This window comes from Dama dama, chromosome 20, assembly GCF_033118175.1.
Source record: "Dama dama isolate Ldn47 chromosome 20, ASM3311817v1, whole genome shotgun sequence".
Taxonomy (NCBI): domain Eukaryota; kingdom Metazoa; phylum Chordata; class Mammalia; order Artiodactyla; family Cervidae; genus Dama; species Dama dama.
Genome location: NC_083700.1, coordinates 19,999,347 through 20,017,482, shown reverse-complemented (window position 1 = coordinate 20,017,482; position 18,136 = coordinate 19,999,347). Strand labels below are relative to the sequence as shown.

Genomic DNA, 18,136 nt, shown 5'->3' with positions numbered 1-18,136 from the left:
TGGCCTCCTGAGAAATCTGTATGCAGGTCAGGAAGCAACAGTTAGAACTTGACATGGAGCAACAGACTGGTTCCAAATTGGGGAAGGAGTACGTCAAGGCTGTATACTGTCACCCTGCTTATTTAACTTATATGCAGAGTACATCATGCGAAATGCTGGGCTGGATGAAGCACAAGCTGAAATCAAGATTGCTGCGAGAAATAGCAAAAACCTCAGATATGCAGATGACACCACCCTTATGGCAGAAAGTGAAGAAGAAGTAAAGTGCCTCTTGATGAAAGTGAAACAGGAGAGTGAAAACTTGACTTAAAACTCAACATTCAGAAAACTAAGATCATGGCATCTGGTCCTATCACTTCATGGCAAACAGATGGGGAAACAATGGAAACAGTGACAGAATTAATTTTTTGGGCTCCAAAATCACTGCAGATGGTGACTGCAGTCATGAAATTAAAAGATGCTTACTCCTTGGAAGAAAAGTTATGACCAACCTAGATAGCATATTAAAAAGCAGAGCCATTACTTTGCCAACAAAGGTCCATCTAGTCAAGCCTATGGTTTTTCTGGTAGTCATGTATGGATGTGAGAGTTGGACTATAAAGAAAGCTGAGTGCCAAAGAATTGATGCTTTTCAACTGTGGTATTGGAGAAGACTCTTGACAGTCCCTTGGACTGCAAGGAGATCCAACCAGTCCAACCTAAAGGAAATCAGTCCTGAATATTCATTGGAAGGACTCATGTTGAAGCTGAAACTCCAATATTTTGGCCACCTGATGTGAAGAATTGACTTATTTGAAAAGACCCTGATACTGGGAAAGATTGAAGGCAGGAGGCGAAGAGGATGACAGAGGATGATATGGTTGGATGGCATCACTGACTCAATGGACATGAGTTTGAGCAAACTCTGGGAGATGGTGATGGACAGGGAGGCCTGGCATGCTGCAGTCCATGGGGTTGCAAAGAGTTGGACACAACTGAGCGACTGAACTGAACTTAACTGCAAGGGGAAAAGAACAGTAGAAAAAGCAAACAAAGGAATAAATGTAGAAAAATAGTAATAGGTTTAAAAAATGAAAAATTGAAATTAAAAAAAGAGAAAAGAAAAAAAAAAGGAAAACTCCCCAGAACTCCAAAAGCCCAATGTAGAGGCAGAGGTTTAAAACAACAATAAAAAATGTGACTGAGGAAAAAAAAAAGCTCAGAAGCTTAATTAGATTTCATAATGCCAATAAAATCGACAACTGGAAGAGGGAGAAAAAAAAAAAAAGGAAAAAAATCCAAAAGAATCTACAGAACAAGTCAAAAACATAAGAATAATAAATGTTTTTCTTGAGTCATTGGTGTCAAGAGTTCTTTCCCCCTCTGGGAGTCACAGTCCACCTTACCTCCCTAGGATGCCCTCCAACACTGTGTTGATTTCTGGACCTGCTGTGGGGGCAGCTCAGATTCTAATCTGGTCCTACTCCTGTGTGTTCTTGCCTCCAATGTCCACAGTTGTCAGAAATAGTGCATTTTCTTTTGTGGGAGCTCTCAGTGTCTTTTTATATACTCCATAGACACAGAGTCTGCCTAGTTGATTGTGTGGATTTAGTCTGCAGCTTGTAGAACTGGTGGGAAGGTTTTGGGTCTTCTTCTGTAGCCACACTGCCTCTGGGTTTCAACTGTGGTTTTATTTCCACCTCTACATTTGGGTCATCCACTGGGGTTTGCTCCTGAGGCTGCCCTGGAGGACTTGGGTTTGCCCCTGTGAGGGCCAGATGTGAAGATGGTGCAGCTGCTTGGGTCACAGGGGTTCTGGCAGCACCAGGTACTCAGGGGAGTTGGTGGCTAGGGCAGCAGGAAATGTAGTGCTCTAGAAGGGTATGGTAACCAGTATTGGCCAATATGCTCCAGTATTCTTGGTTGGAGAACCCCCTGACAGAGAAGCCTGGTAGGCCACAGTCCACAGGGTCGCAAAGTGTTGGACAGGACCGAAGCAACCCTGTGCACATAGATGCAAGACTTTTTTTGTCTGTGGCAGCTCTGCCCCAGTGAGAGTTGAGTGTGAAGGTGGCGCAGCTGCTGGGCTTGCGGGGACCCTGGCAGCGCCAAGTGTGCAGGGACACGGGCTGCCTCCACCACAGGAGCTACGGCACTCTCAAAGTCTTTTTTCGAGCCTCTTGTAGCTGGTGATCAGAAGGCCTCTTTGGCCAGTCTTTCTCTGTAGCTCCACCCATTCAGGCACTTAGAGTGCTTGCTCCCTTGCCTGGGGCCCTTCTCTGTTGTTTAGCGAGTCAGGCACATAGAGAGGCCCCCTTGGCTGGGGTCCTACTCTGTAGTTTGGCACATCAGTCACTTAAAGGAGCACCCTGGGTGGGGTCCTACTCTGTAGTTCAGTGCATCAGGCATTTGATGGGCCAGCCTCTCTGTTGTTCAGCTGCCAATGCTGGCGTATGGGGAGAGAGAGGCTATAGTGATGGCTCCACCTGCTACGCGTGACTCAGCAGTATCTCCTTGCTTCCATGGCTGCTCTACTTTCCTCCACAGGTATTTCCCACCACAATCTCCTTCCTCCCCTCCCCTTGACCCGTCTCTCCACAGTCAACAGCAGCCCTTGCCCTGGGATTGCTCCACAACCCCTCAACTCCAGCTCTCAGCCTCTGCACCTTCCAGGGGACCCGCATCCCTGTCTGGGGTATGTATGGCTGCAGCAAGGACTGTCTGATTCTCATTCCATTTAGGCTGCCACAAATCAGCTGTCTTACTCTCAGCCTTAAATGTTTCTCCTCTGACTCAGATAATTGCTCCAATGTGGGGGTCAGACCCCTGCCTCAGTTCTGCCACCCACCGAGGGCAGGTTCAGTCCTACTAACATTCCTGTTTTCCCCCCTAGTTCCTTTATCCTACCAGGTTTTGCGTGGTTCTATATATTCTTTTCCGCTGGTCAAGTACTCCCATCTGCTCTCAGCTGGTGTTCTGCATGCACTTCTGTGTCTGACGGTGTATTCCTGATGTATCAGTGGAGAGAGATGTACTCCATGTCCATCTGCTCCTCCACCATCTTGTTTTCTCCTCAATGACATTTTTTGTAGAAAAAGAAAAATCCACCTAAAGTTTACATGAATCTCAAGGGACTCCAAAGAGCCAAAACAATTTTGAAAAAGAAGGAAAAAGTTGGAAATCTCAAACTTCTTGATTTCAAAACACATTACAAAACTACAATAATCAAGACAGTGTGGTACTGGCTAAAGACAGACTATATAGATCAATGGAACAGAATAGAAAGCCTAGAAATAAACCCTCACATATATGGTCAAATGATTTTCTACAAGTGACCAAAACCACTCAATGTGGAAAGGACAGTCTCTTATTAAAAAAATGGTGCTGGGAAAACTGGATATCCACAAATAGAAGAATGAAGTTGGACTCTTACCTTAAACCACATATGAAAAACGTAATGTGAAAAGGACTGAAGACCTATATGAAAGACCTAAAACTATAAAACTCCTAGAAGAAAACATTGGGGGAAAGCTTCATGATGTTGGTTCAGCAATGAATTCTTGGATATGACAGGAAAGACAGAGACAACAAAATTTAAAAAAAAGGAAATACATCAAACTTAAAAAAAATTCTGTGCAAATGGGAATGTGCATGTGTGCTAAGTCACTTTAGTTGTGTCCAACTCTTTGTAACCCTATGGTCCGCAGCCTGCCAGGCTCCTCTGCCCATGGGATTCTCTAGGCGTGAATACTGGAGTGAGTTGCCATGCCCTCCTCCAGGGGATCTTCCCAATCCAGGGATTGAACCTATGTCTTTTATGTCTCCTGCATTGGCAGACAGGTTCTTTACCACTAGTTTCACCTGGGAAATGCAAGGTTAAGTGTAGATGAAATAATAAGATTTTGTAATCACTGAGATAATTTGATAATTAGAAGAAACTAATTTGATGTTTAGTTAAATCCAATTATGTTTTTAATTAGTGCTTTAGTATTTAAAATAATTTATATTGTATTATTTATGTGTGGATTTATTAATATGTCTATAGTTGTATACTTTCAGGTGGTCCAGTGGTTAAGAATCTACCTGCCAATGCATAGGACATGGGTTTGTTTTTCTTTTTTTTTTTTTTTTTTTGGGACACGGGTTTGATACCTGGTCTGGGGAGATTCCACATGCCCCCAGGTCAGCTAAGCTCATAAGCCACAACTGAAGCCTGTGTGTCCCAGAGCCCATGCTGTGCAACAAGAGAACCCATTGCAATGAGAGGCCTGCATATTGCAACTAAAGAGTAGCCCCCTGCTTGCTGCAACAAGAGAAAGCCCTCATGCAGCAACCAAGACAAAAAATAAATAAAATTTAAAACAATGTCTGTAGTTGTGTTAGTTGATGACACTGAATTTAATTGGGGTGACAGTTAAGGAACCACTTTCCCAATCTCCTTTAATGCTAATGAGATTAAATGGGTGTGTTGTGCAGTATTTTCAGGAAGTCTCTTTGAAAGAGAGAAGACAGCTCTATCCCTATTCCTCAATCCTGCTGTGCAGGCATGTGATGACAGCTCCTGTTGGCACTCTGAACTGTGAAAAGATGAGCTGGGAAGAGCCTGCAACTCTGGAGCTGCCATACTAGATTTCTTTCATATAAGTTTCTATCTTGTTTAAGTTATTTTTATTTTCAAGTTACTATTACTGGCAGTTGGGGAGGAGGAAGTTAAAGCAGCTGGCCTCCAATTTTTTGGTGTGTGTGTGTGTGTGTGTGTGTGTGTGTGTGTGTGTGTGTTGTGGGGAGCAAAGAGAAATACTCCCAGGAGGCAAGTGACTCTGACTAATTTTTTCTCACTGGGCCTGCAGGTAATTAGACCAGGAGTTGGCAAAGTATGTCTCATTGGCCAACTACCTGTTTTAAAAATAAAATTTTATTGCAACACAGCTATACACATTTATTTATGTATTGTTTGTGGTTGCTTTTGTGCTATGCTGGCAGAGTTGAGTAGTTGCAGAGACTGTATGGCCCATAAAGCATAAAAGATTTGTAGAAAAAGTTAGGCTGACCCCTGAAATAAAGTAATGATACATGCTAGGGGGAAGAGTCTTCTCCTATAGAATGCCCTGAGTAGAACATACCTGGATAAGTATTACTTAAAGTAAATAAACCCATAATCTATGAAGCATGGCTCCCTAATGACTGCCACAGAAGCCATCCAACTCTCTGGGGTATAATATGGAGATGTTTTGTTACCCACATGTTTCCTACTGTGTGAAATAATAACCCTCAGAAACTTGTTTGGAGATCTTCTCTACTAACCTCTGTTTTTAAACTCTGTTCTGCCCTATTGGTCTCCTTCTCTATGCTCATGCCAATATCCATAATATTTGATTGACTGTAGAGGTATAGCTGCATAATTGAAGAATTAAATAAGATCATGCTGAGCTTTGTTTTTGATGGATACCAAACTTTTCTTGCTGCCCTTTTATTTCTTTGCGTAATGTTATATAAAACTTATGTTTTGTTATGTAGTGGTATTTTGTGCTTCACTCAGATTCCTTTCAATCCTTTTTCCTCTTTGCTTTTTGGATACTTTTCTTAGAGCCTGCTCTGCTCAAAGACTGTGAGAGAGAAGTACTTGGGAATTTATGGTTCTTTTCTTATGACGAATGTGTGAGAGAATATGAAGACTCCAGCTCCCTTGCCTGAGGTAGGGACAATCCCAAGGTACACATTTCACTCTGGAATTCTTTGCATGTTCAGGATGAAGCTACCCTTTGCAGGACGGAGAGCCTAACCCTGGGTGACTTCCTTTCCTGTCCTTCTCCCATGCCGTAGCTAGTTTCCTCTGGGAGTACTTTCTCTCTTGCACAGAAATCTTTTTCTCAGGGTCTGCTGCTGAAGAATCCAACTTATGACACCTAGGAAGTAAAGAATACCCATGAATTTACCTTTTAAAATTGATGTTGAGATTTGCAGTCATGACAACTTTGCCAGGTATAGTTGCACACGAACCAAGAGCAGTATCTATTATTGCTGCAATGGCACCTCCATGAAGGAATCTAGGTACAACAGGAGGAAATGAGAAAGATATTCAGAAGTTCTGAGAACAGCCCCTTCAGAGACAAAAATTATCCAAGCATCCCATATAATATATTTCTGAAAGTTCCACTTATTTAATAGTTCATGTTCAAGGTACTAAATATCAAATTATATTCATGTTCTTCTCACCTTTCTTTTGTTCATAGCATAATGCTGTAGTATTTGTAACAAAGCTAGAACCTAATAATAATCAGGTCACAAGTAAGCAAAAAGTTAAAATGCAATTTAGGAAATTTATGTTTTTATCAAACTAACTATATACACCATTGTTTAAAAATTTAGGAAATGCAGACAAACAGAAGAAAAAGAAACTAAAGATTATAAGGCCATCTACTGCTGTTGCTAGGTCAGAGAAGGGAACTCTCCTATACTGTTGGGGGGAATGCAAGTTGGTACAGCCACTATGGAGAACAATATGAAGGATCCTTAGAAAACTAAAAATAAGGGGAGGGGGGATCGGGATGGGGAATACATGTAAATCCATGGCTGATTCATGTCAATGTATGACAAAAACCACTACAATACTGTAAAGTAATTAGCCTCCAACTAATAAAAATAAATGAAAAAAAAAAAACAACCCTAAAAATAGAGTTACCATGTGATCCAGCAATCCCACTCTTGGGCATATATCTAGATGAATGTGTGCTAAGTTGCTCAGTTGTGTCTGACTCTTTGTGACTCCATGGACTGTAGCCCACCAGGCTCCTCTATCCATGGGATTCTCCAGACAAGAATACTAGAGTGGGTTGCCATGCTTTCCTCCAGGGAATCTTCCTGACTCAGGGATCAAGCCCACATCTCCTGCATTGCAGGTGGATTCTTTACTGTTGAGCCACCTTCAGGGAAGCCTATAAGGCCATCTATGACAAACCATTATTAACATGTTAATGATACTCTCTAAAATTATATGCTTGCACTATGTCCTATGCTTTTGTCATTCAATAATTTGCATCTCTCTCTCTCTCTCTCTCTCTCTCTATATATATATATATATATATATATATCCATGTCAGTAAATATATATATCTATCTATATTACCACTTGAATGCCTTTATTGTAGTCCATTGATACAAGGTGATACTGTAAGATACTCTGTTAGAGCCACATTTCTAGGCTATCATTCTTACCCAGGTTTTCCTTCCAGATAAGGACCTCCTTGAAACAAGCAAACTGTCCTTTTCTCATCATTATTACTGAATATCACATATTCAAAGCCCAGGCCATCCTCAAAGCCTCTGGTGAAGAGCTGGACCTGTGATAGTCGTCCTTCTTTCACAACCTTCTTTTGTTCTGCAGGGCAATCAAATGGATGGGCACATGAGAAACAGGTATGAGAAAAACATCATGTCAGAGACAAATATCTGTTCCCTGCGAGAATCACAGGTCAATGGATGATTGATTAAAATGCCAACCAGGTGCAAAATTGAAGGGGATGGGAGAGTTCCAGAGAAACAGAATAGAGGATATCTGCTCCTGTGGAATTGGTCTAAGTGAGGACACAGTAAAAAATAAATGAAATCAAAACAAAGTACTAACACATGGCAATCAGGAAATACAGTACATAAATGTGAAGGGAAAATGGAATAATATAATATAGACAGAAATCCTTCTTCAAATAAGTGCAGTTTAAATGGGATTTAAAAGAAGTGAGGAATGTAATAGTAGAGAAGTTTTCCTTGCAGACATGAGTTTAACCTGAGCAGAAGATAGATATCATACTGAATCAGAACCTGAGCCAGTTCAACCCAATATTCAATGTGATTATGATGCTTGAGTCCCAAACTCAGGGTCAGAACCATTATGGTTCATGAAATCAAGTTAGTGGGTTGTAAGGCTTTAAAAAGAAACTTAAAAAAAAAAAAAAAACACTCATGCTTCACATATATCCTGGATAAGTACTAGTGTACTCATTTAGATATGATTTTTCAGTTATACAACTGTGCACAAGTTGTGTGTTCTGGGTTGTGAGTCAAAATGTAGGTAACTTCAAAATAAAGACTAAAAACTACTGCTCTGAGGAAAGGGCATATTTGTTCTTTCATATCCATTTTAAGATTTAATTTCCAAAACTCTCAGCTTTCTTTTATAGCTCATCATGATTTGCTACGTATAATGCTGTTTCCTTTATTGCTACAAGATTTACATTTACAAACTTGAAAAAGGATATGAGATGAGAAGATCTGGGAGAAGTGGGGAGGACAAGAAAGGATGCCTGTTATTTATGCCTTGAGCATTTGGTGGCAGACACCCTGTCTTTTGGATTCCATGTGCTCAACAACTGGCACATAGGCACACACTATGTTCATTCTTGCAGTTGTTGAGAAATTGAATGATTTGAAGGGCCAAAGAAACTTAAAATTGAGAATCAGTCTCATGGCACAGTAGAAAGAGTCTTGTCCTGGGAGTTGGAAAATTTTTTGTGACTTAGCTTTGGCCTAGAATTCGCTCCTTTCTCCATTCTTTATCCATACAGCGAGTAGATAAATCTAAATGACCCCTAATGTTTGTCCCAACTCTGACATTCTGGGACTTCAGGATAAGATAAGCATCAAATCTTTCTAATTTTTTACTTAGGATTTCAAAACTTCTGGTCTAGATCACTAAACATTGAGGTTACCTCATAAAAATGGTGGAAAAAAAGATGGTGGGAAAGTCTGTTAGAAATGCAGGCTCTTGGGCTCTACTCCTGACCTACTGAAGCTGAACCTACAGTTTAACAAGATTACCAGATACTTCATCTTCATGTTAAAATCTGAGAAGAACTTGTCTTTTAAAAATACTCCTCTGAAGGTAGCAGAGGAGTAACATGATCAAATTTGCATTCAGAACCTCTGCCAGTGGGATGCAAGGAGGCAGATAAGAAAGATAAGTGAGGGGCTTCCCTGGTGGCTCACCGGTAAAAGAATCCACCTGCCAAGGCAGGGCACACAGGTTTGGTCCCTGCTGGGGAAGATCCCACGTGCCAAGGAGCAACTAAGCCCGTGTGCCACAGTTATTGAGCCTGTGATCGAGAGCCCAGGAGCCACAACTACTGAGCCCACACTCAGCAACCAGTGAACCCTGTGGGCCATAGAGCCCATGCTCTGCAACAAGAGAAGCCTGCAGACTGCAACAAAGAGTAGCCCCTGCTTGCTGCAACTAGAGAAAAGCCCACACCACAACTATAGAAAGGCACACATAGCAACGAAGACCCAGCATAACCCAAGCTGAATAAATAAATAAAAGTGAAAAACAAGAGAGCCTGTAAAAAAAAGATGAGTGAGAAGATCACTGAAACACTATCAAATCACAACCACCAAACTTTTCTGAGTCGAGGGGTGGTTTTCTCCAGCTATGTGAGGGCCTGTGCAAGTAAGAGGTGGCAGATGGCTGGATTCATCCAGGGCTGGGGTTATCCCGCACAAGTATGCTAAAGAAGTTCAGATAAAAGAGGGCTATGGAGATAGTGAGAAAGTAGAGGACTCGATGAGATGACAGTCTTAATGAGGCCAAGTAATTTTTTCTGTGGGGCCTTTGCCCAAGTAAGCTGGTAGGAAAAAGGTTGTAGTCAAAAAAAGGATGTCTAAATGTGTGAATTTGGAGGTTGTGCATTTTCTGAAGATGAAAAGGCTCAAGATGTCTAAGGGAGCGTGTTGCTGGGGCTGTGCAAAAGAAAGTTTATGAGGAGGTAAATAAACTGAGTAGCTATGATGTGGATGCTGGGTTGCTGAGAGTGGTGTATGGAACTGGGTAGAGAGGAAGACAGTTAACCAGGTGCTGAAACGCTCAGCATATGAGGGAAAGGTTGGTAGACGACAGCTACAAGAAGAGGAAGTTGAGGGTGATAAAGTCAGAAGGTATAAACCTCAAAAGGAATGGGGGTTTTCTAAGGAGCAGAGGAAGTAAAGATTTGAAAGCAAGTGTGGGTAGAAGACAGGACTTCAAACTCCTCCCTAGTCTGACAGGGTCAAGTTTCAGGCAAGACAGGGTAGTTAGGTTGGATGAAAGGATGAATAGAAACATGTGGAAACTGAACCCTGGAAACCACTGATATTTACAGAGTGGATAGAAGGAGAAAGGGAAAATTGCTCAGAGAGGTTTGTGAAAGCCAACAGACAAAACATTTCAAGGAGAATGAAACTAACAGGTAGATCAGCACAGTAAGGACTGAAAAATGCCCATCAAATTTGACAATTAGGTTGCTAGTGGCTTAAGTGAAGACATTTCAGTAGAGCTATTAGCATAGAAGCCAGACTGCACTGGTTAAGTATACTTAATTAATTGTGTGATGTGTTCAATAGTTAGAATGGAATTAGTACTACAAACTGCTAAATTTCCCCCTCATTTGTAAAATAGTTAATTCTTGTTTCTCTCTATACTGGCAGTTCTATAAAGAAACTTATAAATTACCATTTTTCTTGGTAAAGGTGCTTTTATTTTTGCTTCATTCCTTCAGCAAATACTGAAGTACTCAGCAAATGCCATGAGGAAACTAAGGCAAAGAAAGGTAAAGTAACTTGCCCAAGGTAACACAGCTTTAAATTGTGGAAGCGGAATTTGAACCCACTCACTAAATTTCAACCATTAGATTAGGAAGTTATCTTTTGGATGGCCTCTAAAGCCATGTGACTGAATAAGATTACCAACAGAGTATAGTGAAGCAAGGAGTACTAAGGTTGGAGACATGGGGCACCCTAACATCAAGTTTCAGGACAAGGAGGAACTGGCAAAAGAAACTAAAAGGCAAGAGGCAGTGAAGTAGAAGAATGTGGTGTCTTGGAAGCCAAGTTCAAGGAGAAAGGAGTTGTCAGCTGTGCCAAAAGCTAAGTGAGGTCACTGGTTAGCAACATGAAGCTCACTGGTGACAGTAGTTCTGATGGAGTGGTTGTGAGTGAGAGTCTGCCTGGAAAGGGTTTAAGAGAGGCTAGGAAGAAAGAAACTGAGATGTGGCATGTCTGTACACTGATGAGAGAGATGTAGCAGAGAAGGGATGTCCTTAAGTAGGCCAAAGGGATATAGTACACACATTGACAGCTTGACCTCTCATAAGAGTATGGTTAGTTCATTCACCACAGGACAAAGCAGAACATCAGGCACAGATACAGGGAAGAAGCAGGAGTTGTTTGGAAATTCTCTTCTGATTGCTTTGATTTTCTACGAAACAGGAGACAAGAGCAGCTAAGAGTAAGGCTTGAGAAAAAGAAGGTAGGAAACAGTCATCCAGGAGAGCAGGAGAGTGAGTAGACAAGGGAAAAATAAAGTATGTTGGCCAGGCAACATTAAGGGCCTACTTGGGGTCATTAAACAAACAAACAATCATCATGGGAATTCCCTGGCTGTCCAGTGGTTTGAGCTCTCTGCTCCCACTGCAGGTGGCATGGGTTCTAATCCTGGTTGGGAAACTAAGATACGGCAAGTCGCACAGCATGGCCAAAAGAAAAAAGAAAACAACCCCAAAACACAACAATCCCCAAATGCTTCCCTAAAGATATGTTTACATGATTAAAAGGTAATGAGTAAAATGAGAAATATCTGTGTAAACTTCATGAAGTCAGGAACCCTATCTGTGCACTCAGGCTTGTTTCAGGAATATGCTTTGTAGAGCACAGATCCTCAACAGATAGTTGCTGAATGAACATACAAAGGGTGTTGCAAATAAGAAACCAAAAAGGCTGACTCTAAAAATAAAGAATGTATACATTTTAGGCATACACACACACACACACACACGTACACACACACACACACCCAATATGCTACTGGAGATCAGTGGAGAAATAACTCCAGAAAGAATGAAGAGATGGAGCCAAAGCAAAAACAACACCCAGTTTTGGATGTGACTGGTGATGGAAGTAAAGTCTGATTCTGTAAATAGCAATATTGCATAGGATCCTGGAATGTTAGGTCCATGAATCAAGGCAAATTGGAAGTGGTCAAACAGGAGATGGTAAGAGTGAATGTCAACATTTTAGGAATCAGTGAACTAAAATGGACTGGAATGGGTGAATTTAACTCAGATGACCATTACATCTACGACTGTGGGCAAGAATCTCTTAGAAGAAATGGAATAGCCATCATAGTAAACAAAAGACTCCGAAATGCAGTACTTAGATGCAATCTCAAAAATGACAGAATGATCTCTGTTCATTTCCAAGGCAAACCATTCGATATCACAGTAATCCAAGCCTAAGCCCCTACCACCAGTAATGCTGAAGAAGCTGAACAGTTCTGTGAAGAGCTACAAGACTTTGTAGAACTAACACCCAAAAAAGATGTCCTTTTTATTATAGGGGACTGGGATGCAAAAGTAGGAAGTCAAGAAACACCTGGAGTGACAGGCAAATTTGGCCTTGGAGTACAGAATGAAGCAGGGCAAAGGCTAATAGAGTTTTGCCAAGAGAACACACTAGTCATAGCAAACACCCTCTTCCAACAACACAAGAGAAGACTCTACACATGGACATCACCAGATCGTCAACACCAAAATCAGACTGATTATATTCTTTGCAGACAAAGATGGAGAAGCTCTATAGAGTCAGCAAAAACAAGACCAGGAGCTGACTGTGGCTCAGATTATGAGCTCCTTATTGCCAAATTCAGACTTAAATTGAAGAAAGTAGGGAAAACCACTAGACCATTCAGGTATGACCTAAATCAAATCCCTTATGATTATACAGTGGAAGTGAGAAATAGATTCAAGGGATTAGATCTGATAGACAGAGTGCCTGAAGAACTATGGACGGAGGTTTGTGACATTGTTCAGGAGGCAGTGATCAAGACCATTCCCAAGAAAAAGAAATGCAAAAAGGCAAAACGGTTGTCTGAGGAGGCCTTACAAATAGCTATGAAAAGAAGAGAAGCGAAAGGCAAAGGAGAAAAGGAAAGATACACCTATTTGAATGCAGAGTTCCAAAGAATAGTTAAGGAGAGATAAGAAAGCCTTCCTCTGTGGTCAATGCAAAGAACTAGAGGAAAACAATAGAACGGGAAAGAGTAGAGATCTCTTCAAGAAAATTAGAGATACCAAGGGAACTTGTCATGCAAAGATGGGCACAATAAAGTAAAGAAATGGTATGGACCTAACATAAGCAGAAATACTAAGAAGAGGTGGCAAGAATACACAGAACTATACAAAAAAGATCTTCATGACCCAGATAATCACAATGGTGTGATCACTCAGTTAGAGCCAGACATCCTGGAATGTGAAGTCAAGTGGGCTTTAGGAAGCATCACTATGAACAAAGCTAGTGGAGGTGATGGAATTCCAGTTGAGCTTTTTCAAATCCTAAAATATGATACTGTGAGAGTGCTGCACTCAATATGCCAGCAAATTTGGAAAACTCAGCCATGGCCACAGGACTGGAAAAGATCAGTTTCATTCCAATCCCAAAGAAAGGCAATGCCAAAGAATGCTCAAATTACCACACAATTGCACTTATCTCACACGCTAGCAAGTGATACTCAAATTCTCCAAGCCAGGCTTCAACAGTACATGAACCCTGAACTTCCAGATGTTCAAGCTAGATTTAGAAAAGGCAAAGGAACCAAAGATCAAATTGCCAACATTCATTGGATCATCGAAAAAGCAAGAGAGTTCCAGAAAAACATCTACTTGTGCTTTATTGACTGTGCCAAACTCTTTGACTGTGTGGATCACAACAAACTGTGGAAAATTCTTAAAGAGATGGGAATACCAGACCTGACCTGCCTCCTGAGAAATCTGTATGCAGGTCAGGAAGCAACAGTTAGAACTGGACACAGAACAACAGACTGGTTCCAAATTGGGAAAAGAGTACGTCAAGGCTGTCTATTGTCACCCTGCTTATTTAACTTATATGCAGAGTACATCATGAGAAATGCTGGGCTGGATGAAGCACAAGCTGGAATCAAGATCACTGGGACAAAATATCAATAACCTCAGATACGCAGATGACACCACACTTATGGCAGAACGTGAAGAACTAAAAAGCCTCTTGATGAAAGTGAAAGAGGAGAGTGAAAAAGTTGGCTTAAAGCTCAACATTCAGAAAACGAAGATCATGGCATCTCATCTCATCACTTCATAGCAAATAGATGGAGAAACAGTGGAAACAGTGGCAGACTTAATTTTTTGGGGCTCCAAAATCACTGCAGATGGTGACTGCAGCCATGAAATTAAAAGACGCTTACTCCTTGGAAGGAAAGTTATGACCAACCTAGACAATGTATTAAAAAGCAGAGACATTACTTTGCCAACAAAGGTCCATCTAGTCAAGCCTATGGTTTTTCCAGTGGTCATGCATGGATATGAGAGATGGACTATAAAGAAAGCTGAGTGGTGAAGAACTGATGCTTTTCAACTGTGGTATTGGAGAAGACTCTTGAGAGTCCTTTGGACTGCAAGGAGATCCAACCAGTCCATCCTAAAGGAAATCAGTCCTGAATTGGAAGGACTGATGTTGAAGCTGGAACTCCAGTACTTTGGTCACCTGATGAGAAGAACTAACTCATTTGAAAAGATCCTGATGCTGGGAAAGATTGAAGGCAGGAGGTGAAGGAGACGACAGAGGATGAGATGGTTGGATGGCATCACTGACTCGATGGACATGAGTTTGGGTAAACTCCGGGAGTTGGTGATGGACAGGGAGGCCTGGCATGCTGCAGTCAATGAGGTCGCAAAGAGCTGGACACGACTGATTGACTGAACTGAACTGAACTGGTCCACGATATTCTCCAGGCCAGAATACTGGAGTATGTAGCTGTTCCCTTCTCCAAGGGATCTTTCCAACCCAGGGATCAAACCCAGGTTTCCTGCATTGGAGGCAGATTCTTTACCAACTGAGCCACCAGGGAAGCTCCCAACCTGTTTTGTATTACAAAACTGAGGTTAACTTTTTGCAAGGGAGAAATATCAATAACCTCAGAAATTTACATATAAAGGAAATCACCATCTCTGTATCAGTAAGAGAAGGACAACTCTGTGTCACAAGAGAATCTTTTCAAGGGAGAAAGCAACAACTTACATCTTTTCCTTGTAATCTCCCCATACTGCCTCCTATCCCCAACACTTTTCTTTTGTCTTTAGTTGAAATGGTATTTAACCCAGTGGCTTAGACCATCTAGGGGAGTTACTCACTACTTTCCCCTGGGTATCTCCCAGGTATACATGAGGTATATGTGCTAATAAACTTCCTTTTTTTTTTTTTTTTTAAAAAAAACAAAGCAATGGGTAGAAAAGGTGGCTGTACATTGTTCCTCCCAATTCTATATGAGGAATCTCTTTTGTTGTTATTAAAGTGCATCTATTTTTTTCACAGCATGTATTACCATCTGACTTACTTTGTTTTCATTATTTAGTGATTTGTCTCTCATTACTCCAGAAGGGCAGAGATTTTAGGTAAAAAAAAAGAAACAAAAAACCAAGTACAGCATCTTAAGCAGGTTCCCTGGCGTGTGTTTCCTCCTTCTCTTCTTATTTCTCTTCTTCCTACAAGTATGTATAAGGCACTTACTATGTACCAGGTACTATTCTAAGCACTGGAGCTATAGTGGGGAACAAAACATACAAAAACTTCTGCCCTTATGAAGCAAACAGTCTAGTGGTGAGAGATAAACCGTTAAAAAAACACAAAGCATTGTCTTATGGAGATAAGTACTATGGAAAAAAATAAATAAATATACCTTAAAATGCATATTATTAAGTGAAAGAAAACAATCTGAAAAGGTTACATACTGTATGTATTTTGGAAGAGGCAAAATCATGGAGAGAGTGAAAAGATCAGTGGTTGCCAAGTGTTTGGAGGGAAGAGGGAGAGATGAACAGAAGGAACACAGTGAATTTTTAAGGCAGTGGAATTATTCATTATGATACATGTCATTATACATTTGTCAAACTTCATAAAGTATTACACAAAGAATGAGCCCTGATGTAAACTATGGACTTAAGTTCATGTTACCAATATAGTCTCATCATCATAACAAATATACTTTACTATGGCAAGATATTAATAAATGGGAACCTGGCAGAGGGAAATAAGGGATATTTGAGAACTCTGCACTCTTTTCACTATAGACCTGAAACTACTACTAAAAAAAAAATCTATTAATTAAAACATACACACACACACACACACAGAGGACAGGAAGTGCAAGCGTGTATGTTGGAGGTGGGGTGATCTGTCATGGGAGTTTAGAGTCTGTGAGATGAGGGGGTGACTTGAGTGTTCTGAGCTTCCTGGGGGGACAGAGCCACATACTGGGACAAATAGTAAATGAAGGTTAGTGATGACAGCCTCAAGACAGAAAGGTGATGAGAATGTGGGAGGGTGGAGGCTTTCTGGGGCCCCTTTCTGCTAATGCTGATGAAGATGCCATGGTGGGGGCAGGCTTATTAATGGCAATAGACTTTATGCTCTCCCACAATCTGCAAAATTCATTGAGATTTCTGGCCTAGAAAACTGGAGAATATAGCAACCTCCCTGCACTCTCCTCCTTCCTTTTTCAAGTGATAATTAGCGCTTCAATCTGTTCTTACTTTTATATTTGATATTTAAGTATTCTATATGGGAGAGTAACTGTTCCTACCAAGGAAATAGGTCTTGAAGTCTTCTCTAATTTGAGTAGATATATGTCGATATGAAGGCAAACGTTTCCAGGAACCATCTTCACATTTCTTCATAAACTGGTCAAAAAGGAGTTTTAAGTCCTTGCTCCAGCTGGGGTTGGGGAGAGCCCAGTCCTTATGAATGACTTTCTCAGCAGAAAACAACCTCTAAAAGGAGAAAAAGGAGAGTAAAGGAAGGTACAGCCGATTTCATAACATATTCTATTTTCTAAGACTATCTTACTGCTTTTCCTCTTCCCCAAAGCTTGTCATTTTGAAGTGGAAACAAATTTCTAGCATCACCTGGCCCTCCCTCCTTAGGAGAAATGGGAGATTGAGAGGATAAATGATTTGCTAAAAGTCATCCAACTAGCTAGTGGCAGAGTTGGTATTAAGTCTGCAGAGCCCCTTCTTTTTCTCAAACCTTAATGAAGCACAGGTGAGCTAGAAACTGGTAATAAAGAAAGATGAAGGTCAGACAACTTTTCTCTATGTAAAAGGTGCTACCAGTGGGAAACACGCAGGAAGCCAGAGCACAGAGGAGAGGTATATTCATCTCAGATTGGGTAATCAGGGAGGGGGTCCTTTGACTTGAATCTTCACTAGATTCAATTAGACAAGCAGAAATCAACCAGACAGAAAGAGTATTGTAGGCAAAGGAATATTGTGTGTAAAGGCAAGGAGACATGAAACAGTTTCGAGGGCCTTACAACAACCATACGAAGTATGTAGTAATTATATCCCCATTTTACAGATGATGAAACTAAGGGCTCAGGACTTACCTGGTGTCCAGTGGTTAAGAGTCTGCCTTCTAATGCAGGGGACTTGGGTTTGATCCCTGGCTGGGGAACTAAAAACCCACATGCCAAGGGGCAACTATGACAGTGGACTGCAATGAGAAGCCCTGCAATAGTGCACTAGAACTAAGAGAAGCCCTATGTGCTGCAATGAAGACCAGTGCAGTCAACAAATAAGTAAATAAATAAATAAAAGAAACAAGGCCTCAAGGAAGTTTGGCATTGTTTCAGTACAAGGGGAGGAACATGACTGTGAGACGCTTCCACATTAAGTTAACTGGTTTGAATTGTATCTGCAGTGCTCTTGGTGAGATTTTAAACAAGGGAGTGACAAGATCAGATTTGGTCATAATGTGAAAGATAGTGAGAGTGATTTCAAGATTGGAATTAGAGGGCCTTGTCTGGAAGCTACTGGAATAACTCAGCTGAAAAATTATGAATGCATGAGGCAGAACTGGTGACTATTTGGATAAAGGAGAGTGAGGGAAGAGGAAAAATACCAGAGCTAATCCCAGGTTTTTGAACTATGTAACAGAGTCGGTGAAAGAGCTAAATGTTCTTTCAGAAAGAGAACAGAAAGACAACACAAAGAAAGAGGAGGAGGAGGCTGGAGGAGAAAAGCTCTTGGAGTCACAATAACCATAGCTTCCACCAGTGCTATTTCCCTGTAGCGTTCAGCACTGCTACAACACCAGTGCCCACGCAGCAGGT

The 18,136-nt window shown here is 41.2% G+C and overlaps 1 protein-coding gene across 2 annotated transcripts in view; it reads right to left on the bottom strand.

Annotated features, from left to right (window-relative positions):
• The window catches only part of THEM4 (thioesterase superfamily member 4), a 38,814-nt gene that overhangs the window by 10,225 nt on the left and 10,453 nt on the right, over positions 1-18,136 (bottom strand). For both annotated transcript variants that reach the window (XM_061120802.1, XM_061120803.1), the window contains exons 2-4: positions 16,610-16,796; positions 7,195-7,357; positions 5,916-6,026 (exon numbers count right to left, since the gene is read on the bottom strand). In XM_061120802.1, coding sequence (XP_060976785.1) covers positions 5,916-6,026; positions 7,195-7,357; positions 16,610-16,796 — 461 coding nt within the window. The remainder of the gene's footprint in view (positions 1-5,915; positions 6,027-7,194; positions 7,358-16,609; positions 16,797-18,136) is intronic.